Raw genomic sequence first — 25,434 nt, forward strand, 5'->3', positions numbered from 1 at the left:
TCCTCTCCCCACCCCTTCGGAAAAGATTTTCCCCAGAAAATTCTTTATAATCGTAATTTGGCTATTTGAAAGGTATTTCTATAAAATTTCATCAGTAAATATCCATTTCCCTGAAAGTTATGAGGGAAAAATCGGATCTTGTGAATTTTCCGAACGTCCCTCCCCCCCACACCTCACGTTCGTTTGCGCAATTTTTTTTTTTTTTCATATTCGTTTTCTACACAGTGTTTTACACCTAGTAGGCTGGGTTTTTTTTTCTGCTTTCGATAACGGGTCTTAAACTTTATATTGACCTTTAATTTGCAGTAGGACTCCAATCAATTAATTGGACCAATATATCGCAATTAATTTTTTACAACCCCTGGGTGGCACACTTGTGTAAGTTTGCCAAAAGCATTTAAGTAACCCAGAAGTATTAAATTTTTTAAAAAGTCATTAATTATAGGATGTGTTAATATATAAGGGTCAGCAGAGATAAAAAAAAACTCTTGTTTTCAACCGCCGCATTCTGTGTTGGAAACAATATTTCGTTTCAGCGATGTTTTTACACATTTCCCATTTTTTAGAATTCTCCACATTTTACTATTTACTCAAATAAATAATATTGTTACACTGTGAATAAGTTTTAATTTCACTATTAAGTATTTGTCTTATTTACGTGTTGCTATAAAAAAAATTATTTAGGGGTTCTATTATCCGAAAATTGCAAATATTCATAAAAAATAGTAAGTTTTGGTTATCGCTAAAATATTCGTCGTCGTTACGAAATCAGAAGAAAACCGCTACTTCCGGTAGCCTCGCACTTTCAACACCTTACACATTATTTTAATTTTATTTGAAGCGTTATAATATTACAAGATTCATAATTAATCATAAACTTTTAAAATAAATATACTAAACACTTCATTACTCGTTTTTATCAAAATTAAAATATATTGCGTAAAATAGTGACCTTATTTTGTAGACGAGCAGAGGTCACCTAAAGTTATGCACTTTACTTGATAAGAGCTGGTCTGTATTTCCAGTGTGCTTCCACCTCATTAGGAGACCAAACTCTCTTTGTATATTCTGTTGAAGAGATTAGGGTGGAAAAATGGCTTTTCGGGGCCTCTTCAGACATGTCTTAAATCTGAGAAATACTCTTCTTCATCAGAAATGCAGTTCAGTGTGGAGGTTTGGTAACTTCACACGATTAATACACCACAGACCCCTTGTGGTTTCCATCGCCTCTCAAAGCAGAACTGCTTTAACTCGATGGACACGTCGTTACTGTACCAAAAACATTGTGGCTGATCTGAGGCGTAGGGCAGCTCTGAGATTTTTGGGCCCAAATTTGGCCTCAAGATTTTCAAATGCACCTCGATTTTCTCGTCCTGGTTACCTTCCTACATTGGCTCTTGTAGGCTTCTCTTTTCTTAACAGACATCCTTATAACAACAGTCCCCAGCAATTGGGCGAAATTATCTCGGACTTACAGGTAAGTTAAAGTTTTGTTCTTATTTTTATTTATCTATTTTGGTCCTCCTCACCGTTCAACGGGAGAAAGAGGCCGATAATCTTAATACTAATTATACCGAAAGTGTTAGCGACACTTGTTATTATAGGCTACGAGGCAGTAAATGTAAATATATTTATATATAAATGGTTATAATAATGGTATAATTTTTTTTTTCAACGTATAAGCAATCAATGAATGACATTGTTTTGGTTTCTGATCAAAAACTGGGCGTGTAAAATATTGACACTTTACGACATTGTCAAAGATAGTCATGTCAATTAAGACAACCTCTCCTTTATTATATTTGATTGTTTTTCGAAAATTCCAATCCCCTCTCACCATGCTTTGTTTTTAATACTTTTCGAATACGTTTTAGGAGGCGATCGGATTTCCTCGTTTAAAATTCTGGAAAAAAAAAAAAAATTACCAAAATGTTGATGTAGATTGTTTACGATAATTTTGCATTTTCAATCTGCAATCATAAATCGAAAGAATTCTTTTTTAATAACCAAACTAACGCTAATGACAAGTTTGCGGGTGAAAACGAAAGATGGGGTCCCCCCCCCCCAAATTTCATTTATTTTTTTCTTTCCTTACAAAATTACTCCATTTCCGGATCAAGATGTAAACATTAACGAAATACTCAGTATTTAGAAAAGGGATGAACTAGCAAACCAAAACCATAACAAGTACAGATTTTCTCGGTTAAATTAACGATTTCAAAAAAGAAAAATTATTTTACTGCTGGGTCTCAGCCATAAGCCAGCATGTTTTGGAATATTTACACTTACATCATCATCATCATCGTCGTCGTTTAACGTCCTCTTTCCATGCTAGCATGGGTTGGACGATTTGACTGAGGACTGGTGAAACCAGATGGCTACACCAGGCTCCAATCTGATTTGGCAGAGTTTCTACAGCTGGATGCCCTTCCTAACGCCAACCACTCAGAGAGTGTAGTGGGTGCTTTTTACGTGCCACCGGCACGAAGGTCAGTCAGGCGGTACTGGCAACAGCCATGCTCAAAATGGTGTATTTTACGTGCCAACTGCACAGGAGCCAGTTCGGCAGCACTGGCAACGATCTCGTTCAAATGTCTTTACACGTGCCAGGAAGGCGATGCTGGGCACAGGTGCCGTTGACGGTTTCGCTTTCCCCAAAATAAATTTTCAGAATTTTCCAAATAAAAATGACATTTGCAAAAATTGCATTTAGAATTTGAATTCAAAGCATAAAGCCAGAAGAAATGCTGCCAAGCATTTTGTCCAACATGTCAGTGGTTCTGCCAGTCCATTATTTTCCATCAGCTTAATAATAAAGTAGTTTGGTTTCACACTTGACTGAAGCTCACAGGTAGAGTGTTTTGTTTAGAAAAAAAAAAATATGATGAAATAGATGAAGACTCATGTACTATGTACTTTCTGTTACTATTCATTGGTGTCTTTGCTATTTGTAGACATCGTATGAGAAAGAATCCTCTAAACCAGATCCATTGAAAGGAGTGAATGTTCCAAAGAGCTATTCAAACATTGAATTCTTGAAGTACATTGCTAAAGGGTGTAATGGAGCTGTATTTTCTGCTAAATGTCGTACAGAAGACAACGGTAAGTATTTTTACAATTGTTATATTATGCTTCTACTACTAAAACTTCTAGTATTTTAAAGTTCCAGTAATGAGACACAACCAACAAATGACTGTTCCGTTGATTGGGTCAACTGGAACCCTCGACGTCGTAAGCGACGGAGTGCCAACAACAGCAATTTTACTATAGTGTGATACTTCATTTTGAGATAGTATAATACATAATGTCAATTTAATATAATTTCTAATGTTACTGTAGTGTAATTACATAATATTGGTTTCATGTAATTCATAATGGTCTTGTACTTTTGTAATTTTTTTTTCTTGACAGAAAGTGATATTTCCAACTTGAGTGAGTCTCGTTTGGATGAGAACCAAAACCAAGATGGTAAGGACAGTCTTTTATACAAGATGTTTTCTTCTTTTCTCCTCTTAGCACTATGGAACTTTTCCTTATTTTTCTCAGTCCCCATTGATCTTCTTTTCACTTGCACATATACGACTGCATCCACACATACAAACAACTGTTTGTCAAAATGCCATACATACACTTAGAAAATATAATCACACACACACACACACACACAAGTTGCTCTCCTGTCAATGATAATTCCTGTACTATGTGTGTGAGTGTGTGTGTATATATATGTATATATGCACATATACAGCACTATAATTGACTGTATGTACATGTGTATATCACAGTAGCTGAAAATAGAATGTTAAATTGACTCAGTTATAAAAATCAGTTCCAACCATATTAAATGCAGATGTTTTTCTGAGTGTGGCAGAAAAATTTCTAGAGCAACAAAGAAGAAATGGAATTCTAATGAAGGTGAGTCAGAAAGTTATACAATTTATATTTGCATAACGTACTGACTCACCTTTATATAAGGTATGCATGTGTGTGTGTGTGTGTGTGTGTGTGTGTGTAAGGTCCAGTAATGATTCAGTAATGGCAGTTGGTACTTTCTGTTATCTAGATAATGTAATCAGTGTGAATGTGTGTGTGTGTGTGTAATTTGAGTAAAGATGGTTAAATAAGAGACCAACTGGAACATCCAGGCATGCATGAAAATGTACAACTACATACAGAGGCATATATCAACATATTGGGGTTTATTTTTGTTTTTCTTTTTACAATTTATATTTTATATTTCTAGGTGCTTGTAGCCAAAACAGTCAGGAAAATGAGGAACTTGTCATCAAATGCCTGTTTAATTACTATGTGGAAAGTAATTATAATGAACTGATAAAAAAGTTTTGGAATGAAGCTATTCCAAGTCTTCGTATCAGTGGACAAGATGATATATCTGATAGGTAAAAGTTTAATCTTTTAACAATATGTGTGTGTCTGTAATGTGAAAATCACTTTTTGTCACAGTAACGAGTGTTTTCTAGACTGTTTTCTATTTGTACAATGACCTCTTGAGCCATACTCGATGACTGACACCTGCGCCAGTGGAGCACTAACAGCACTGTCCGAGCGTGTTCATTGCCAGAGCACCTGTCTGGCTTCCATGCTAGTGGCCGGTAAATTGCACCATTTGAGCATAATCGTTACCAGCGTCGCCTTCTAGCACCTGTGCTGGTGGCACGTTAGGAAATCATTCGAGCGAGGTCATTGCCAGTGCCGCTGGACTGGCTCCTGTGCAGGTGGCATGTAAAAAAAACACCCTTTTGAGCATGGCCGTTGTCAGTATCATGTGACTGGCCCTCGTGCTGGTCGCACATAAAAACACCCACTACACTCTCAGAGTGGTTGGTGTTAGGAAGGGCATCCAGCTGTAGAAACTCTGCCAAATCAGATTGGAGCCTGGTGCAGCCTTCTGGCTTGCCAGTCCTCAGTCAAATCGTCCAACCCATGCTAGTATGGAAAGCAGACGTTAAACGATGATGATGATGATGATGATGACCTCTGTATCTCTGAACAAACTAGCTGTATACCTAGTTTACTTGTATGTTATATCTTACATATAAAAATACCTCCTCATATCTGTCCCTCATTTTCATGAAAGAATGATTCATTGATTCTGAAAGAATGGAAGGCCTAACTGACTGAAGCAGAATTTGAACTTAAAACGTAGGAAATCAAATACTGTGTAGCACTTTACACCAGTGTTCTTTATTTTTTGTCAATCCAAATTCTCAGTAAGAATAAGGAAGTGAAATAAAATAATCTATTCAACCCCTTAGCTTTCAGATTACTCTGTCAAATGTAATGCTTGTTTATTCTCATTCTTTTGAATTGGCCATGGATTACCTTGAAGTTTCGAGACTTCGATGATGTGGCTGCTTATTTTTAGAATGACATTGTAGGGTAAGTGTGAGAGGCTGGATCTGTCCATTTTTAATATGAAACAGAATATTCGAGCCAGAGAAAGTTAGTTTAAATGCTAAAGGGATAGGGAAAATATTTTGACCTGAAATTCTTATTTTATTTTCCAGTGATCTTGTGAAAAGCAGACTACCTCCACATCCCAACATTGTGACCATATACAATGTATTCCATGGGAGTCTTCCTGACTTACCTGAATCTGTTGAGAACTTTAAATCTGCTTTGCCACAGAATCTGTATCCTGAGAGTTTCGGTCGAAGTATGACATTATGTCTGATAATGAAAAGGTATTTTCATCATTTGTTTTCTAATTAACAATTTGTAATCAAGCAAACAGGATCATTTGTGGTTTGCTCAAATTTTTTATTTGTGACTATTTATTTTCTCAACTTAAGACAGGTAAAAATTGAATGATTTACATGTGTTACTGATAACACTTCTTTTTTTTTTTTTTTTAACTTAACTATTTCACATTTTATGTGCTTTTTATAAATCTTTAAGCCTATTATATTGTCATTTCACCCTTCTGATACCAAACTGCTTGAAAGTATCTTTGGTTCTTTAATGCAAATTCCCTGTTTTAAAGTGATTTAAATTAAAATTTCATACTAATATATATTCTAAACATCAGCTTTATAACGACAAAGTTGTGTTATTAAATTCTTTGTTATTTTCAAAATTAATTGACACAAACACAGTGTATCTTAACATAAATATGGTAACAAAAGGGCTAAACATATACAGTGTTTATTTTCCTAAACCTTATTTGAGTTTATTTTATCATAATATTTAGCACAATTTCATCACCACAATGAATCACGAGGAAGTATCATTTAACTTACTAAAAATTGTAGCCAAATCTTCCTCAAATTGAAACTCTGAATGCTAAACGGTCAAACTGATGTTTTGCAGATGTAAATAATAAATATTTTTTGAATTATGTTCTTTCTTTAAAGATGATGTAAATAGTGTAAAAAATAACAATATTATTAACAAGAATCTATCTCAGATCTTTTTGTTTTTTCTTCTTGACTCACCAGATATGAGATGACATTGAGTGATTATCTTCAAACCAAGAATCCTTCTATGCGAGTCAGAGTGATGTTGTTTACGCAACTCTTGGAAGGTATTCGACACATGATTAAACACCAAGTGGCACACCGTGATCTCAAACCAAATAATATTCTTTTGGAAGATGTTCCATCGGATGATTCTTCTGGTGAGGGACAAAGAATCTCTTTTATTCAGTTTGGTCTTTTTTTCCCCCATTTTCTAAAATTCTATTTTCGTTGTAACATTTCAGTTGTGAGCTTTCCTGAAATGCCAGTGTATAAGCAAAATCAAAGCACTTCAAATCAGCTGCAATGAGGTTGCTATAATTGTTTAAAATCTTAGAAAGGTGGTACTCCAGCATGGCTACAGTCCAATGAATGAAACTAACGAAAGACTGATTTCAGTTGGATTATTTTCTCTTTGTCTCTGTGAATAGAAAAAAAAAAAGCGATTTATTTTCTTCTTTTTAATTTTGTTTTTAGATGCTTGTCCTCATCTTGTTATCTCGGATTTTGGTTGTTGTTTTGCTGGAAAATCTTCTGGAATGATGGTACCATACGATTGTGCAAAGGATGGGAATGCTGCGTTCCAGGCTCCAGAGGTTTGTTATCTCACATTTTGAATATGGTGTGACTGTGTGATAAAAAGTTTGCTTCCCAGTAAAAGAATTAAACAAGTAAAAGAACAAAAGAATATGTGTGTGTGTGTGACTTTTTATTTTGACATCACTTGATTGTTGTGAATGAATGCCACCATCGTGCATGTAGCATCCTTCATTCTCAATCTTCCATGAAAACACATCTGATTATGGGGAAAATATTACCTTGGAAACAAATGAGGATTGTAGAAAATGCACTTCAACAAAATTTCCTCCAACTCAGGCAAACACGGAAAAGTGGACTTAAAAACAATAATATATATTTTACCCAATACCTATCAGAGGCTACTCTGTGTTAAAAGTAACAGTGCATTTATGATCTCTTCTTTTAAAAGGTATCTCATGCGAAATCTCATGAACTGATTGATTGTTCTAAAGTTGATCTTTGGGCAGCCGGAATCTTGGCATTTGAAATCTTTGGCATTAAGGATTTGTTTGATGTGAGAACAAAAGAAAGGAAAGAATTTCCTGGTAAGTGTCTGAATTTTAAATTCTATTTAGTATTTTTGAAGTGAAAGCCTTTTTTTCTGTTTTTTTTTTTTCTATTTCACAATCCAAGCTGCCAAAAACGTCTGTCAGTTGAAACTAATCAGCAACACTACCATCACTCTCCTCCTCCTCCTCCTCCTCCTCCTCCTCCTCCTCCTCCTCCTCCTCCTCATCATCATCATCTTCACTATCATCACCATAGTTGTTGTTTTTACTACTTTCAACATAGGTTCAGGTATAGCTGTGTAGTTAAAAAGTTTGCTTTGTAACCACATAGTTTTGGGTTCAGTCTCATTGTGTGACACTTAGGGCAAGTGCCTTGTATTCCAGCTCTCATCATCATCATCATCATTGTTTAACGTCCGCTTTCCATGCTAGCATGGGTTGGACGATTTGACTGAGGACTGGCGAACCAGATGGCTACACCAGGCTCCAATCTGATTTGGCAGAGTTTCTACAGCTGGATGCCCTTCCTAACGCCAACCACTCAGAGAGTGTAGTGGGTGCTTATACGTGCCACCGGCACAAAGGCCAGTCAGGCGGTACCAGCTCTGTGTGCATAAAAGACTTGTGAGAGACTCTGTTGGACAGAAGCTGAATATATATATATACACATATGCAGAGCTGTTTACTCATGAGACAAAATGCTTGGTGGCGTTTTTTCTGGCTCTTTACATTCAAAGTCCAAATACCACCAAAGGTCAACTTTATCTTTCATCCCTTTTGGGTCAATAAATCTTAGTTAAGTACTAGGTTTTCAGTGTAATCAATTTGCCCCTTACCTTCAAAATTGCTGGCCTTGTGCCAACATTAGAAGGGCTTGTACATAAGCATGCAGTTCAAAGTTTTCTTGCAGTGACCTATGCAGAAAACATCTTAACTCCCAACCACTGCCATTACCTCAATGAAAGAACCTCTATGCAGTTGTCCCTTGACTTACCTCTATACATAATGGCCAAATTCCCTCACCACAACCTTCCACCATCCCTCTGCCACTGCCCCCATCATTTACCTTTATTGGTGCCGTTTAATAATTGTTTCTTCTCTTTGGTCTCTTCATAGATTTCATCCCACCTGTGATACAAAGAGTGATTGATGGCCTGATGATCAAAGACCCTGCTCAGGTAGATATAATCGATTACCTTATTAGTCACCTATTCATCTGTTGATATGCAGTTGTGTTCCTGTTTCTTTGTCATGGCTTAAGTTAGAAGAGGAAGTTGACCTTCCAGAACTTTTTGTAAGGATTCCCATGTTGATAGGAAACTATTATCCTCAGCTTAGGGGTCCTGACCATAATGCTTGTAACCCCACATTTAACTCAATGACAGGCTTCTCGTTTTTTTATAAAGTTCTTAATACAGATTTTATGAAGGGTTTTGACACTGGTATAACTGAGAATGGGAGAAGGGATAAAGAAATCTGGTTAGTCAAATAAGTGTTGTTGGCAGCTGATAGCAAATTCAGAAGAGCGGAGATCAGTTTGGCAACAGTATAAAAAAACGAAAGAAAATAGACATTGGACCATGTAGAGTGTTGTTGTCTAAAAGTTGTCAGATTTAATCTTTGCTGTTTGCATCTGGGGCTGCAACTGAAGCCTGAATGGGTTAAGAGGTTTATTTCACTGTCACGAGGTCCTGATTTCAATTTTAGTGCACAGCACTGGTCAAGTGTCTTCTACCATAACTCAAAACTTTGTGGGTGACATTGGCTAAATGGAAATCATAATTGTCATTTGCAAATGAATATCAGTTGGTAGCCTGTACCATGCCTTCCCTAAGATTTTTAGGTGCCTATATGACTGTAAGCAGACATAGACACACTCTTGGTTCTCTCAGCCCTGACCCAGGGAGCATCCAGGATGTGACAGCTGGAGAGAGAAAGAGACAGTGTAACACCAGCATTTGGTTGTTAATCCCTTTCAGCAGAGTTGAATGGAGCAACATAAAATGAAGCGCATTTACACTAGACACTACCTGTTCCAGGAATTGAACCAATGACTGTATAATCGCAAACCCAATACCTTAGTCACTAGGGCACATGTCAGTCAGCCTCTCTGCTTTGCTTTCTGAAACTGGATTAAATTAATGTATCACTTAAAGCTTGCAAATTTAGATAAGTTTGTATGGAGGAGACAAAAAAAGATTATGAGTTCGATTCCTGGTAGTGCATTGTGTCATTGAACAAGACACTGTTTTTCATTGCTCCAGTTCACTCAGCTGGCAAAAAAATGAGTTGTACCCGTAATTGAGAGGGTGAGCATAGTCACATTGACTCTCCTAAAGAACTGTGTTAAGGGTGCATGTGTCTGTGGAGTGCTCAGCCACTTGCATGTTAATTTCATGAACAGGTTGTTCCATTCATTGGATCAACTGGAACACTTGTTGTAACCAACGGAGAGCCAGGCCAGGCCAGGATTCTTGTCTCTCTATGGAATACAGGCTTTATCCAGATTTTCAGACTCCACTAAATAATGTTTGTTGTTGCAGATGACCACTGCTTCCTTAGACTTTAGTTTCTATAGAATACATTTATGAATGCTTTTGAACAGTGTTCAGCAAGTGTTAATCTCTGGACAGGATGAGATCACAATAATCCCAAGATGAAGCAATTTCACTTCACTAATCCGGTTAAAGCTCTTGTGAAAGCCATGAATGTTGCAGTATTCCATTATCTTAGCAAATTTGTCCTTTGAACCGAGTGAAAAGAAGAAGAAAATTTATATCTAGGAATGTTCTGATGACTGTTACTTTGTTGACTCTGAATAGTTATTCAATTTTCTGAATTTCAGCGTCTTGATGCCATCACCGCCTGCAATATATTAAACATCTATCTTTGGAACTCGTCCTGTGATATGAAGCAGCAGCCGAAATCTTTTTTACAACAATTGGCAAAAAGTGATGAACCAAAGAGTTCTCCAGTTATCACCTTAAAGGAAAACTTTGTGAAACATCTCAACATCAAACTCTTATTTGATGCGATATCTTTTGCTTATCCCAACTTCATGTATCCTGTAGATCTGAGGGAAGTTGCACAACAGTTTCCAAATTATAACAGAGAAACACTTATTGTGTCAGATTAATTTGGGATCAGCTTGTGTGTGACAATTGTACAAAGAATTAAATGAATATAGAAAAGAAAGCAAACAACAACAAAAAAAAAGAGTATTTTGATGAGTTAAATTTTCTTCATAATGTATGAAAATTTAATTAGAAAATTCCAGTGGATATAAAATGAACAGGTTACCTTTGTTTTTTTTGTTTTTTTAAAATATTTTTGGTGTTTATATGAAGCATAATGAACAAGAAAATAGGGTACCAAGGAATCAAACAACTACTTCATGAATTTATATATCTATTCTAAATGTTTCATTGTGTCCATGAGAAAGATCTCTAATTCTTCATACTTTTAGTTGATTTTCAGTTTGAAAATAAGTGCCAGATTTTTCGAGTAAAGTTGCCGGTGAGAGATGAGCATCTTATCAAGAAAGGAAGCTTTGTCTCTTTGCTTCTGTTTAATGCTACATAAAACTTTTTTTTTAATGTTAAAAGCCAGAATGATGACTCAATATTCTCCCAGGTGCTGTTCATATTCTTCCTCCTTTGGCAATTCATCTGATGTCAAAAGGTCAAGTCAGTGGCTTGACCTTTTAGAGTTAACAATCAATAAGGTAGTCAATACTTGATCTATAGATGAGACCAGTGATCCCAGTTCCTTTCTCCCTGCATCCACACAAATTGAATTCAGTTCTGCATAAACAAAAAGTCTTCATGATTTTCCAATGCCGTTACTGCTTCCAACAGTGGATTATTTGTCTTTTTCGTACGGCCTTACAATGAGGTCAACTAAAGATGATTGAGAATTATCTTATTCGTGGACACAGTGCAGCACCAATAGCAATATATAATATCTTGATACTGTAGTTCTTTTTCTGTTATCTTATTGTCTTGGCCATGGTGTGTAGATGTATATATATAATTTGCATGCTATTCAAAACATTAATCAAAAATTATTATGAATAAAAAAATAAAACATTTTAAAATTTTATACATAGATATATATATATATATAAACAATATATGAGTATATGCATATATATGTACATGTATGTACATACCTTCATCTACATGTACATATAGATACATATCTGGGTACATGACGTTGCAAAAGAACATGGACAAAATGATAAACAAGGTACAACAAACAAGCAGGCCACATAGAGAACATAATACAGTATGTAAAATGAAGCTTATGAACGAGATCTGGTCCTCCAACTCATCTTGTTGAATCCATGCTAGCAGCATGGGAAGTGGATGGGAAAAATTGCTGATTATTCACCAAGAACCTTGTCGCTTGTCTGTCATTAGATATAGTCCAGTCTGCAACAGGTATGGCCACCAGCATTGAGAGTGACTAAAATATTAAAGTTACACTTATAACACCACCAGGTATTTAAATAAATGGTTACAGGCAGGTTACTCTTAATGAAATTATAAATTTATTTGCTTATGATTATCTAATAAAAAGTTTAATTCTCAATAAATATTTTTAAAACCTTGATGTAACAGAAAACTCATCTAGGTTTGCTGTTTAATTCTGTTGTGATAAAATTACCTCTGTTAAATATAGGACCTGTATCCAATCCTTGTCAAATAAATGATGCATATCAAATAAATACATATCAAAAAAATAATAAAAAAAGAAATAAAAATCATTGATTATTTTTTATGAAATTTTTACTCTTGAAATATTAATGCTTAAGAAACTCATTGCATTGAACATGAGAATTGAGTGAGAATTGTGTTTGGTGATGACATCCCAACTAGATTAATCGTTAACTAGATTAATCGTTCATATAAGAAACATAAGGCAGCAAGCTGTCAGAATCATTAGTATGCTAGGCGAAATGCTTAGCTGCATTCTGTGTGCCCTTACGTTCATCATGTGGAGGCGCAATGGCCTAGTGGTTAGGGCAGTGGACTTGCGGTCATAGGATCGCAGTTTCGATTCCTAGACCGGGCGTTGTGAGTATTTATTGAGCGAAAACACCTAAAAGCTCCATGAGGCTCCGGCAGAGGATAATGGCGAACCACAACTTTCTCTCACTCTGTCTTCCTGTTTCTGTTGTGCCTGTAATTCAAAGGGCATCCCCATAACAGCAGGTAGGCAGAAGAGATAAGTAATCCGGCTTAAAAGAAAATAAGTAGTTGGGGCAATTTTTTTTGACAATCCTTCGAAGTGGTGCTCCATCATGGCCACAGTCTAATGACTGAAACAGATGAAATATACTGAGAGATTCCAAAGTCTGGTTTAATAAGTAGAGGAAAATACTGAGCTACAGAATACAATCTGCAAATAGTTTTAGATGATGTTTATTATGAGGGGGAGAGATTCACGACAAAGGACCACTAAACCTTTGAGACCAGCAGCTGTGAGCCAGAAAACAGATCTGTAAAGTGAATAAGGTTTTAATAGCTAGGCCGGTGCTCTCATGATGGTGGAATGGCAGCAGAGCCATAAAATCCCATTTCAGGGGACAGGACTGGAAGGAATACAAAAAAAAAAAAAAAAAAGGTAGGTAAGGTGCAAGGAATGATATCAGGTTGTTAGATGTGAAGCATATCTAGAAAGAAGAAAAGCTGAAGATGAGAGGCTTGTGGGGGTTCCGGTTTTAGGGCTGCCAGCCCACCGTGCATGCAATTGTGTGCTACCATTTGTTGGTGTGCTACAGAAGTTCAATTCTTGAGAATTACATTTGAAGAAAAACTTATACACGTCGATATCCATACTTAGATATCAGAAATGCAACAAGAATTTAAAATATACAGATTAAATGAAGGAGGGTCATGGAAAAATGACACATGAGAGGAAATTATTGAAACGACTAAATCTAAAAGCTCAACAAAATATTCTTTATAACTCTTCACAATCAGCTGGAATGGTTCTCTTCCCGATATATTGACGTTCGATAACACTGATTCTTTTTAGCATCAAGGATAGAATCTCACACATTTTGGCGGGAAAATGGGAATAATCGATTCCAACACTTGATTGGTTTTTTAAAAAAATAACAAAGGTAAATTTCTTTATTAACACCTGTACGATTTTCACTAAGACAAAAAAAAAAAAAAAAAATTAGATTTTTTGCGTGGAATCAAATACTCTGACCTCCTAATATGCTGCAAATCCCTTATTTTGGTTCGTAAAAAGGAAGTGGGGGGGGGGGAGGACCCGGAATCATTGGAAATTTTTATTTCTCGTTGAATGAATTCCTGTGACCTCCTAATAGTGGTCCGAAAAACGGGGGTGGAGTGAGGTGGAAGCCTCGGAAATTTCACCCCCACCCCCCCCATCGATCTTTTCACCCACACGGTCTTCACTAAGGAAAAAAAAAAGATCGGACTTTTTGGCGTGGATTTGCGGCATATTAGGAGGTCAGAGGGTACTTGATTACACGCAAAAAATCCGTTTTTTTTTTGTTTTTTTTTTTACTTTTGGTGAAAATCGTACGGGTGTTAATCTGAAAATTTACCGTATATATTTTATCGACCCCGAAAGGGGATGAAAGGGGCCCCTCGTATCATTAATAATATCTGATATAAGATACCGTCTCTTGTATCGTCCGATATGTTTGTTCATATTCGCGAATCCCCGTTTTCCGTGTTTTATGTTTTTAGTATAAAATATTTTAAAATAGATGAATCTTCCTAATTTTTTGCATACTTAATTTATTTTGGATATATTTCCCATTTACATAATTTTTTTTTTCTAGAAATTAAGCGTCATTTTCTTCGAGAGGTGCGCTTCTAAGGAAGCGCCGAAATGCCAGCCGCTAAGCATTTTTGTCCAGTGTGCTAACGATTCTGCCAGCTTGCTCCATTCATGAATGAGATTATACTAGAAAAAAGGGATAATATTTATTTCATTATAGCCCACAGGGGGCTAATCATAGAGGGGACAAACAAGGACAGACAAAGGGATTAAGTTGATCACATCGACCTCAGTGCGTAACTGGTACTTAATTAATTGACCCGAAAGGATGAAAGGCAAAGTCGACCTCAGCGGAATTTGAACCCAGAACCGCCAGACAAAATATGCCAAGCATTTCGCCCGGCGCGCTCACAATTCTGCCAGCTCACCGCCCTAAAAACGAATAACATTATTAGCGATTGTGACATCCACCTTTATTAGGAGAGTGGTGTTTGAGCGAGTCGTTGAAATATTGTCGAGATGGCATCTTCTGTCTCCCCGATCGGTATGTAAACAACATTAACAATGTTTTATAGTCTCTCGTCTACTTCGTTCAGTTTAGTGGCATTCCTTCGGTATTGATCTAGAGAGTGCTGGTGTGAGGAGAGAACGTCTTTCACTTTCTTTTTCAGTCCCTTAATCTAAGTCACGATGGAAGGCTGTATGAATGAATACAATCGAAGGATTGCCGTACTCTAAGTCTGATAGTGAATAAAATAAATATTTATCCATAATCGTTTGTCCGGCAAAATGTATATTCTGTTTTGCCGTTGGCTTACCAGGAACTTGCCTACCTCAACAACTCCGAATAACATACACACACACACTATATATATATGTAATCATTTTAACATTGTGTATAATATTATATTAATTACTGTTTGAATCCACCACGGCTTTTTACAGAAGCTAAAAATAGTGTTGTGATCCTTGTCTGTATTTATTTATTTATATGATTTGACATTTATGTAATAAAATTCTAATTTTGTTGTTATAAAATTTCTGGTGTTCTTTAAGCGAAGGGAAACAACTTAGAATTGCTTGAAAAATAATATAAACATCATGGGAGATGTGAGGGGTCAGTACTTCCGTGGCCAAACGGAACAAAATCCTTAAATGTCGGGATTTGTCAGTGAACCATTTCTTCCAACATGTGTCTTTTGAGACGTTTGGCGGAATTGGGCCTCTGACAGCGAAGTTCTTGTCATCGTTGGCGGCTCGTCTAAGCGAGGTGCCAAATGATGCCCGTGAGGGTGCTTGGCTATTCTAATGCCTTAGTCTCGCCATTGCCTGTGATAATGCCGCGAGCGTGTTGGCTTGCTTCAGTAGGTTCCATTGAACCTTGTGGTAAGCCACCGATTGATGCACTGAGCGTTGAATTGATGTTTTTCCAGTAATTTTTCAGATGAACACCCGCATGATCTTCATTAGGGTGTTAGGGTTAGGGTTTTAGGGTCAGGGCTAGGGTTACGGTTACGTTTAGGGTTTTAGAGTTAGGGTTAGGGTTTTAGTGTTTGGGTTAGGGAATTCCGTCCCTAACCGTAACCGTAGCCCTAAACACTAACCCTAACACCCTAGTGCGGGTGTTAATCTGAAAAATTACCGTTTTTCCTTTCTCGGTGTTGGATTTGTATTTTTATGTGGTTTTGTATTGCCTGTGGCGGAAGTAAAACGCGTGCATCCCTCCCAACCATTTACGTTCGCTGATATATCATATATATACATGTTAAATATGTAAACAATCACCGGTGGGGGTGGGGGTGGGTTTCCATCAGTCATTCAATGAACAGAATTACTTGCACCTGAATTAAGGTGAGTATCTCACAGACATGTGTTCCATTAACGTAATTCTCGGGCAGAATAAACGTGAGATAATGTGCGACAAGGCTTTTTGAATTACAGGTACAAGGTACTACTAAAGCAGCGCGGACCCAAACGCGCAGTCGCGCGTCCGCGCTAGCTAGTCGTGAGTGGTCGATCCTAACCCTAACCCTATTCCTAATCCTAACCCTAACCCTAAACACGTATTCATTTGCACACGCGGGTTAGGGATAGGGTTAGGGTTAGGGTTAGGGAGATAGGGTTAGGATCGACCACTCAAGACTAGCTAGCGCGGACGCGCGACTGCGCGTTCGGGTCCGCGCTGCTTTAGTAGTACCCAGGTACAATTCATCCGACAGGCTTTAGAAAAGTGGTTAAACTCCAGTGTGTGACCCGAGCAAAAAAAAAAAAAAAAAGTAGTGTAATAGGTGTAAAACAACATGTAGTAAACCAATATGAAAAAGAAAAAAAAATGCGCGCTGGCGAACGGGAAGCGGGGGAGAGAACTCGGAAAATTCACATCAGGAATGTTCCGAGTCCTCTCACCACTTCCCCGTTCGTCGGCGATTTATTTTTCTTTATATTCGTTTACTACACATTATTTTACACCTAGTACACTATTTTTTTTTTCAAGTTTTGTGATGGGGTGGGTGAGTGGGGTGCGGACTCGGATAATTCACACGATCCAGTAACCCCACTTCGACACCCAATCACAAACATGGGAAAAAAAATAGTGTAATAGGTGTAAAACAACATGTAGTAAACGAATATGAAAAAAAAAATGTGTGCGAGTGCACGGTGGGGGGGGGGCGGTTGAGAGAAGACTCGGAAAATTCACTTGCTCAAGGTGCCATGCAGTGGGACTGAACCCGGAACCGTGTGGTTGGGAAGAATATCCATTTTCTTTAGGGAAAAAAAAAAAATCAAATTTTATTTTCTATTTTTATTTCATGTCATTTTAGCCTCTGAAGAAGCCGAAGAAGATTTCCCAGATGACAACATTCCAGATGAAGTTCTTGTGGAGCATTCTGAAAAGCCATTATCTGCTGCTATGAGAGCTAGGATTGAACGCAACCGACAGAGAGCACTGATGCTTAGACAAGCACGACTGAACAGTAAACCCTACTCAAAACCGTTAGTAATAATTATCATTATTATCATTATTATTATTATCATTATTATTATTATTATTATTATTATTATTATTATTATTATTATCATTATTGAGTGAGAGAGCAGTGCATGCCATCAAAGTGACACTGGGGTAAAATATACGAAGCCCAATATACCCATCATGACTACCCGTCTGATAAGGGTACACCAGGCACATGCATCACAACCATATGTGTGCAACATGGTGATCTCATATCAAGATAAACAGCGCATGACCTCGCAGGTGGGGCCCAGTTAGAATGGTCCTTGAATAAGGGTTGTTTAAGGACGTTGAATGAAACATCCATATTTCCAGAGGTGAATTATTCAAACCCTAAAGAATTCCTCTCAACACATGGCTATGATGCTCCCCCACTACTTCTGTTCGTGATCAGAGATGCACATATCGTCAGCCACCAAGGGACATGCTCAACTGGTTAAGGTCAAACAACTGACAAGCAAATCTGCGGTATTGAGCAGAATATTTGCTGTAGCTCATCTTTTATACCAAGGCAAAACAATTATTATTATTATTATTATTATTATTATTATTATTATTATTATTATTATTAACTCAGGTTTTGTTGTAACTCCTGGAGTCTTTCATGTGTAGTGGGTTTACCACCTGCAGCCAATGGTAACCATATTATCTGATACTTTCCTTATTATTCTGACTGTGCCAAGGAGGCAAACTTTTTGTAACAACCCTACTGGGCACTCTATTCTGATTTTCTTTATATTCCTCTTGGTGCCTCTTGATACTGTCCCCAAGGACCCACCAATAATTGGGACTGTCTTCACCTTCTTCATTTTCTGGGCTATTTTGTACTTAAAAGGATTGTACATGTCTATATTTTTGCCTTCCTTCTTGACTATTTGTTGGTCAAAGGGGCATGCAACATCAACTATATAGCATGTGATGCACCTTGCTGCATTACCCCTTGGCCTGATATAGCACCTGATCTGTTTGGATTTGGTAGTCTCACAGGATTTTGCAGGTCTCCAACTCCACCCCTCTGCAGTTTGTGCTCATGCCACATCTTGCCTCTCTCTAGACCCCATCCCCTTTCCACACAGTTTTCAATAAAGTACTTTCGCTACCTCATCATGTCACCACAACTTACAGTTGGTTTTGGCCAAGTGTAGGGCATTCATTCATGATATGAGCCGTAGTTTCGTCAACTCTCTTATAGATTTGTACCATTTTTACCATATTACAGCAATGGCCAGAGTATAATGAAGGTTTGCCGCAGTGAAATCGATACAGGAGCAGGATTTTTCTTAGATGAAGACCAAGAAAAAGATCTGAAGAACCAAAAAGTAATTTATGAAGAAGGTAAAGACCAAACCGTAGTGGAATGGTTTTACTGTGTGTTTATCTATTTGTTTTCCAATTCTCTACTCATACATGTGTCACACTGTCCTCTTCCAACCCTTCTCCCCACGTGTGTCACTCTGTTCTCTTCCTGTCCCCTTCATACATGTGTCAACCTGTCATCTTTCTGTCTCTTATGTTACCCTCTTCTCTTCCTATCTCCTTTCCCACATGTGTCACCCTGTCCACTTCCTGTCTCCTTCTTGCACGTGTCAGTCTACATGTGCATCCCTGTCCTCTTTTATCTCCTTCCCACATGTGTCATTCCAATCCCCACACTAAACCGAGACAAGGGGCTCAAATCTTTCCAATAAAGGGAGACCACTCTTCTCTCAGCTATAAACCCAGACGACCACTTCTCAGTCATTTCTCGTTGTTTTGCTTTTATTAAGGATCACCTTTACTTTTCTCAACTACTTCCGTACAGTTTCTGTCAATGAAGTTTCACAATAACAATGTTTTGGATTATTGTAACTGATTTGGTAAACTTGATGGATTTCATTCTGTTATACATTCTGTTATACATTACATCACATGCAACTGAGCACTGCATATCAGAGAGTGATATTAATATAGTATAACATATCACATCGTATTGCATAGCTGACCGATTGATTTGCTGCAGGATAACTAAGCTACATGGTAGAGATACCAGACCAGACAACATGGTGTAGGATATTAGACTACACGACGTACGATATTTGACTACATGGTGTAAGATACCAGACCACATGGTGTAAGATATCTGACTACATGGTGTAGGCTATCACACCACTTGGTGTAGGATACCTACCCTCATGGTTTAAAATATCAAACCACAGGTATTGGATATCAGACCAGTTGTTGTAGGATACTAGGATATCACATGATGTAGGATAACCTATTGATTGAAATAAACCATTTCTATTCCTTGCAGCTCCTTCTTTGCTAATTGATTCCTGTAACTGTGAAAATTGTGACCAAAAGTTTACAGAGTCTTATTTGCTGAAGAACTTTGAATGTTTTGTCTGTGATTCTTGCCGGTGAGATTTATTTTATTTGCTAAGAGGCTAGTCATTGATTTGGTGAGAATGACAAGAGAGCATTTATAATTCAACGTAAACTAACTTAACATGGATGATAATTTATAAATTTTACTCTAAAAATGGATTTATCAGCTTTAACAATGAATTGATAAAAAAAGTAATAAAGCGAAAGTTGTAAATTTACTTTATACATTGTAAGTTAATGATTTCACTGTGTTTGATAAAATCTCATTTTCTTTTAATAACCATTACAAGTTTTATCATATATCATATGATATATCGTACAGGTAAAATTTAGTTTGCTAATTATGTTACCTCACTACCCCCCGCCACTGCTATTAAAGCTTAATGTCCCTTTCAACATGCCCAGTGTTCCTTTGGGGGCAGTACTGTCCACATTGAGAACCTTCGGTCCATATAAATACATGTTTTCGCGACAATTATGTTTATAATTATTCAGGGAAGAAAACAACGAAAAATACAACCTAATTACTAAAACGGATGCAAAGACGAAATATTTACTTAACGATGTTGATCTGGACAAACGAGAACCGAAGCTGAAATTCATTGTAAGAAAGAACCCACACAACCCGAGATGGGGTGACATGAAATTATATTTAGAGTCTCAGGTAAGAAGCACATGATGTTATCCCTCCCCTTCCCCTATAAAAGGACCACCCCACTCCTCATCTCATTCCCCTCAGACATTTCTGTCGTTTCCATCAATTCTCAATCCATGGCTTTTAGCCTCTGTAATTGCAATTCCTCTGCAACCTCCATAATTCCCTCACCTGCCATTTCTTACTTTCTCTCATTACAACAGCAAACGGGAGGTTCTTCTATGCTGTTAATTGATTTACTAGAAATAGCAGTCGTTTGTCAATCATACCAAGCCTAGTGGCTATGTGGCAAAAGAGACCGATAGAATAAGTACTAGGCATCCAAAGAATAAGTCCTGGGGTCGATTTTCTCGACTAAAGGTGGTGCTCCAGCATGGCCGCAGTCAAATTACTGAAACAAGTAAAAGAGTAAAAGAGAGAAAAGTATATGATTTCACAATGGTTTTTGTTTCTTACAGGTGAAGCGTCGAGCCATTGATGTCTGGGAATCAGAAGAAAAGATTGAAGCAGCCAAAGAAGCTAAAACAGAGAAAAGAGTAAACATGAAGAAGAAAAAGTTTAACAAGAAAATGAAAGGTTGTACTTCATTGTACTTCGTTTGCCATCTTGGTTTTGATTTGTCTTTAGATGTAGGTGTAGATGTGAGCTTAGAAGTTTGCTTCCCCACCATGCGCGGGCAAGTATCTCCTGCTATAGCCCTGGGCTGACCAAAGCCTTGTCAGTGGATTTCGTCGATGGAAACTGGAGGAAGCCCATCGTATATGAATATATGTAAATGTGTGTGTGTGTGTGTGGTTGCGTCTCCTTGTCTTGACATCATGTGATAATTGTAAATGAGTGTCTCTGTCAAAGAAGCAGTGTGTCATTCATTCCTAGTATTCTGCAAAAACATGTCTGGCTGTGGGTAAATTTTACCTTACTTGGAAACAGGTAAGTGTTGGCGACAGGAAGGGCATCCAGCCAGAGAAAATCCACCTCTGTAAAAACCCTGTCTGACCCATGCAAGGATGGAGAGGTGGCTATCAAAATGATGGCGATGGTAATGATGATTTCTTATAAGAAATCTGATATAATAAGGATAGCCAGGACGATTAGATATTGAGTTTCTTATTATTTCCATTTACCTATTCCATTTTCAAAGCTTTGGCTGGTCTGGAGCTATAGGCGCTACACAGTGGGACTGAACTTAAAACCATGTAGCTGCGAAGTGAATTTCTTAACCCCTAGTCACGCCCATTGAGTAATGCTGTCAATGACTTGACAAGCATCCTGCTTATTGTAAGTTATTGACATGGTGTTTTAAAATTTATTGTTTACAGAACTGAGAATGTCAGTGCGGAGCAATTTGTGGCAGAAACAGACTTCAACACATCAACATAGTTATGGCGAAGAGAGTTACGATGAAGAAGAAGACATGTATTCAAAGACTTGCACAACTTGTGGAAATGTGATGACATATGAGAAGATGTAACGAGGGCACTTGTGTATCAGGGTCCAGAGATATAGCTGGGTCCATTACTGTCACTGAAGCATTAATGGATCTAGACCTGTAACAAAGTCAAGGGGTCAAAGTTGAGATGAAAAGCAAGTGAATGAAAGAACTGTGTCAGTGATACACTGATACAAATAATGTTATAGTATTCACTACTTAACCCATTACCTCCCATAATTCTATTAACTGGAATTTTTTTTATGAAACTTTGATTTCTAGCATAAAACAGCTTTAGAAACACGCTGGAATGATCAAAATAACATTTCAAAGTAACATTTCAAAATAACATTTTAAATAGAAATAAGCGAGATATTGGGTGAAAAATTAGCAAACCTCATTTGAATATCAGAAATATACCTAATAGATATAGCAAAAAGGTTAGATATGTGTAAATATTGACAGATAATTACGAAATTTGTAATTTTTAAGTGATCTCATACGAGATCACTGGTAGGTAATGGGTTAAGCAGTCTAGTGACATGATAAAGATAATGGTATAAAGCATGTACTGGTGTAACCCCTTGATATGAAAAGTTTAATTAAATCTGGTGTAACTGGATTAACGGTGTAATTAGACCAATGATGAGATGACATTAGAAATATATCTTCCATCAATTCTCATTTATTTGGTTATGAAAAATTGTTTTTCTTCTTTCTTTGTTTTTGCACTTTGTAAGGCTGGGTGGGATTTTTATATCTTGGAGACGTGATTCTTAAATAAAGTTATTTTTTTAGAATACTTTACCATTTGTGCAACTTCAAAATGTTACTGTTAATATTTCGATACGACAATATTAGGTGGTAAGCTTGTTGAATTGTTAATATGCGAGACAAAACGCTTCACAGCATTTCTTTGGCTTTATATTCTGAGTTCAAATGCTGCTGAGATCAGCTTTGCCTTTCATCCTTTTGGGGGCCAATAAAATAAATATCAACTGAGCACTGGGGCTGGATGTAATCAACTAGCTCCCTCCCCTAAAATTTCAGGCCTTGTGCCTCTAGTAGAAAAGTAGAAAGGGATTTCAATACAACATTATTTTTCATAACATCTCGTGGTCAAATTAGCTGTTTTTCCAAAGTTTCTTCTCTCATTTTAATCGTATTCATTTCAACTCTGCAAGATAACGAAACACTTGTCAAATTCATAGTTGTGAAGCTTCCACTGCCTACCAATAACAAACCCTATTTTATCTTGAGACCTTGTTTTAGGGGGTGGTGGAAGAAAAAAACCCTCACCATTCAGAAAGTTAGTCATATCTTAGCTGCAAATACATTTTGCAACTCTAAAACCTGATCTCTTTCTTTTGTCATTTGTATCTACATGTTAGCTAGATTTTTCTCTTTCGTTTTTCCATCTTACTTATTGCCAGCTGGGGTCACTCAGAGATTCAGTGTTGCTAGAAGACAAACCTTTTTAACAGTGCTACTTTGGGAACCTTCAAAATATCCAAAATCCTCTGTAATCAAATAAAATATTAAACTTATAGGAGAAGGTATTGCTGTTGTTGTTGCTCAGCCTTGCTCCAGCATCTGGTTCCATCTTTGGCAATCTGTCTTTTTTTAGATCCAATGACTCTTCCTTTTTTTTTAAGATAGTAGGATGGGGTTTGAATCAGGAAATTTGACTGCTGTTTCTAGCAGGATGAGTTACTACATAGAGGCTCTCTCTCTCTCTCATTATCTCAGCGTTGTAGTTGATGGATGTGTTATTTCAATTATTTTCTGAATCAGATCAAGTTTATCAAGGCTATTTCCACAAATAATTTTGCTTAATCTGTTGTAAGTCAATGATTTCAAGAAGAGAGAGAGAGAGGGAGAGAATTCCGGAGGGTTGGTGTTATAAGGAAAAAGGACAGAATGAAGTAATTAGTGCAGTGACCTTGGAGTTAGATACAGTTTAGGTAATGGGAGGAGAAGAGAGGGGTGAATTAGGTGTACTTAATAATATCTAATTTGTGTAAGTCAGGAGTTGATCCTATCCATTAGACTACTATTCAGGTAATATAGCTTGTAGATTAAAGGGACACCAGAATGGATGCAACGTATCAAGTGTCAGAAATTATTATGTACCACAAGGAACATCAGGCCAAGAAACTCAGCCCTTCGCATTGCGGTAAGTCGCCATTTAAAGTGTCGACAGTCTTTGTCCTGTATCGTTAACGAAGATGTGCAAGGGAGATAACTCGCTACTTCTAAAGAATCCTAAAACGTTAGAACATCACACCAAACATATACCGTTTTAAGCGAGTGACTTTATGCTAGTTGAGTGTCCTTTCTCTGGACACTATCTGGAATGTTTGCTTTACTGTTTTAAATGTGAGTTTTACCTGGTCTTTTTGGGGGACCATAATGTGTGGGAAGGGCCAGATTAGTCACGCCAGGATCTATTTAAAAAAAAACAACACTCATAAATTAGAAAACCTGAAATACATTTAAATATCATAAAACATCATTGTGGGGTGAACTAAGAATGTCAAGAATGAAACACGTTTTTTCTTTACTATTGATGTACAGCATAATAGCTTAGGAAGAATGTGTTTACCATTTTTTTCTCCAGCATGCAAGTTGATGTCGTACATAATGTAAATATTCAGACATCGTTACCAATCTTTCCAAATTCTTTTACATGGAATGTTTGCTTCTCCAAAACCATCTTGGTACATCAGTCAACCTACCTTTTTTTAATTGTAAATTTTAGTCTGAAAAATTTGACTTGTGTGCTAGAAAATATGGTATGTTTTTTTTTTTTTATCCACTGTGAAGTTTTGTTGTGTATAAATTTACGTCAGATGGCTGACTACACAGGATATTTTTTTTATTTGAAAAAATTCAGGTTTTTGGTTTTTCTCACTGTTGTTTACACTTTTCATATCTTTCTTAAGCAACGTCTCAGTAATACTATTTCTTCCAGCATACAGATGGAAATTCATAGCAAAAAATAGGTAGGTTGACTTACCAGAATGACTTTGGAGGATCCAAAATTCCACATGAAATGCAACGGGATTTGGGAAGCTAGTGACAATGTTTGAATGTTTATACAATGTCATCTTGTATACTGGAAAACACAGGATCAGTTAAATCACTTTTCTAGACATACTTGGATTAATTTGTAACATATTGTTGTCATATTTTCTAACAATACATTATATGCAATAAAGTATTTATATAAAATTTCCTAAAACTTTGTGGTTAAATTTTCTAGATATTCATTAGTTATATAGCATGGCTGTGTGGTAAGAAGTTTGCTTTCCAATCACATGGTTCTAGGTTCATTCCTTCTGTGTGGCATCTAGGGCAAGTGTCTTATACTATAGCCTTGGGCAACCCAAAACCTCGTTAATGGCAAGGGAAGTACAACAGGTCGATTGAACAATTTTTCTAGATTTCTACAGGCACCATTTACTTGAGCTGTGTTGCTTGCTGTCGTATCACAGCAAAGTGCCTGAATTTTGTTGGTTATACTCCACTTTTCCACTGTTTGGTAAACAGCCATGGCTTGCTATTCTTATGATGTTAGAATTTTAGGGACACCCAACAATAGCTCCTTGCCTTGAAAACTTACTATTATTACCATTCTATCA

At 37.0% G+C, this 25,434-nt stretch overlaps 2 protein-coding genes across 2 annotated transcripts; both read left to right on the top strand.

The window, feature by feature from the left end:
• Positions 1-977: 977 nt before the first annotated feature.
• On the top strand, positions 978-11,660 carry LOC106876772 (serine/threonine-protein kinase Pink1, mitochondrial). The gene is made up of 10 exons (XM_014925460.3): positions 978-1,477; positions 2,955-3,102; positions 3,412-3,468; positions 4,244-4,400; positions 5,529-5,705; positions 6,459-6,637; positions 6,954-7,072; positions 7,465-7,600; positions 8,681-8,742; positions 10,410-11,660. The coding sequence occupies exons 1-10, from the start codon at positions 1,094-1,096 to the stop codon at positions 10,698-10,700; spliced, it is 1,710 nt and encodes a 569-aa protein (XP_014780946.1). The 5' UTR covers positions 978-1,093; the 3' UTR covers positions 10,701-11,660.
• A 3,166-nt stretch (positions 11,661-14,826) lies between these two features.
• Positions 14,827-25,034, top strand: LOC106876764 (DNA repair protein complementing XP-A cells homolog). The gene is made up of 7 exons (XM_014925453.3): positions 14,827-14,873; positions 17,152-17,323; positions 18,562-18,677; positions 19,633-19,738; positions 20,202-20,370; positions 20,820-20,937; positions 21,681-25,034. The coding sequence occupies exons 1-7, from the start codon at positions 14,849-14,851 to the stop codon at positions 21,830-21,832; spliced, it is 858 nt and encodes a 285-aa protein (XP_014780939.1). The 5' UTR covers positions 14,827-14,848; the 3' UTR covers positions 21,833-25,034.
• The last annotated feature ends 400 nt before the right edge of the window (positions 25,035-25,434 follow it).

This window comes from Octopus bimaculoides, chromosome 12 (assembly GCF_046866305.1).
Source record: "Octopus bimaculoides isolate indiv1 chromosome 12, ASM4686630v1, whole genome shotgun sequence".
NCBI classification, from domain to species: domain Eukaryota; kingdom Metazoa; phylum Mollusca; class Cephalopoda; order Octopoda; family Octopodidae; genus Octopus; species Octopus bimaculoides.

Bases quoted from the DNA above. Each gene is read 5' to 3' on its own strand.
- LOC106876772 (XM_014925460.3), top strand. From the start codon at position 1,094: ATGGCTTTTCGGGGCCTCTTCAGACATGTCTTAAATCTGAGAAATACT. The intron at 1,478-2,954 runs GTAAGTTAAAGT...TGCTATTTGTAG, and splicing joins AAATTATCTCGGACTTACAG to ACATCGTATGAGAAAGAATC. The intron at 6,638-6,953 runs GTGAGGGACAAA...TTTTGTTTTTAG, and splicing joins TCCATCGGATGATTCTTCTG to ATGCTTGTCCTCATCTTGTT.
- LOC106876764 (XM_014925453.3), top strand. From the start codon at position 14,849: ATGGCATCTTCTGTCTCCCCGATCG. The intron at 18,678-19,632 runs GTAAAGACCAAA...TATTCCTTGCAG, and splicing joins AAAAGTAATTTATGAAGAAG to CTCCTTCTTTGCTAATTGAT. The intron at 19,739-20,201 runs GTGAGATTTATT...ATAATTATTCAG, and splicing joins TTTGTCTGTGATTCTTGCCG to GGAAGAAAACAACGAAAAAT.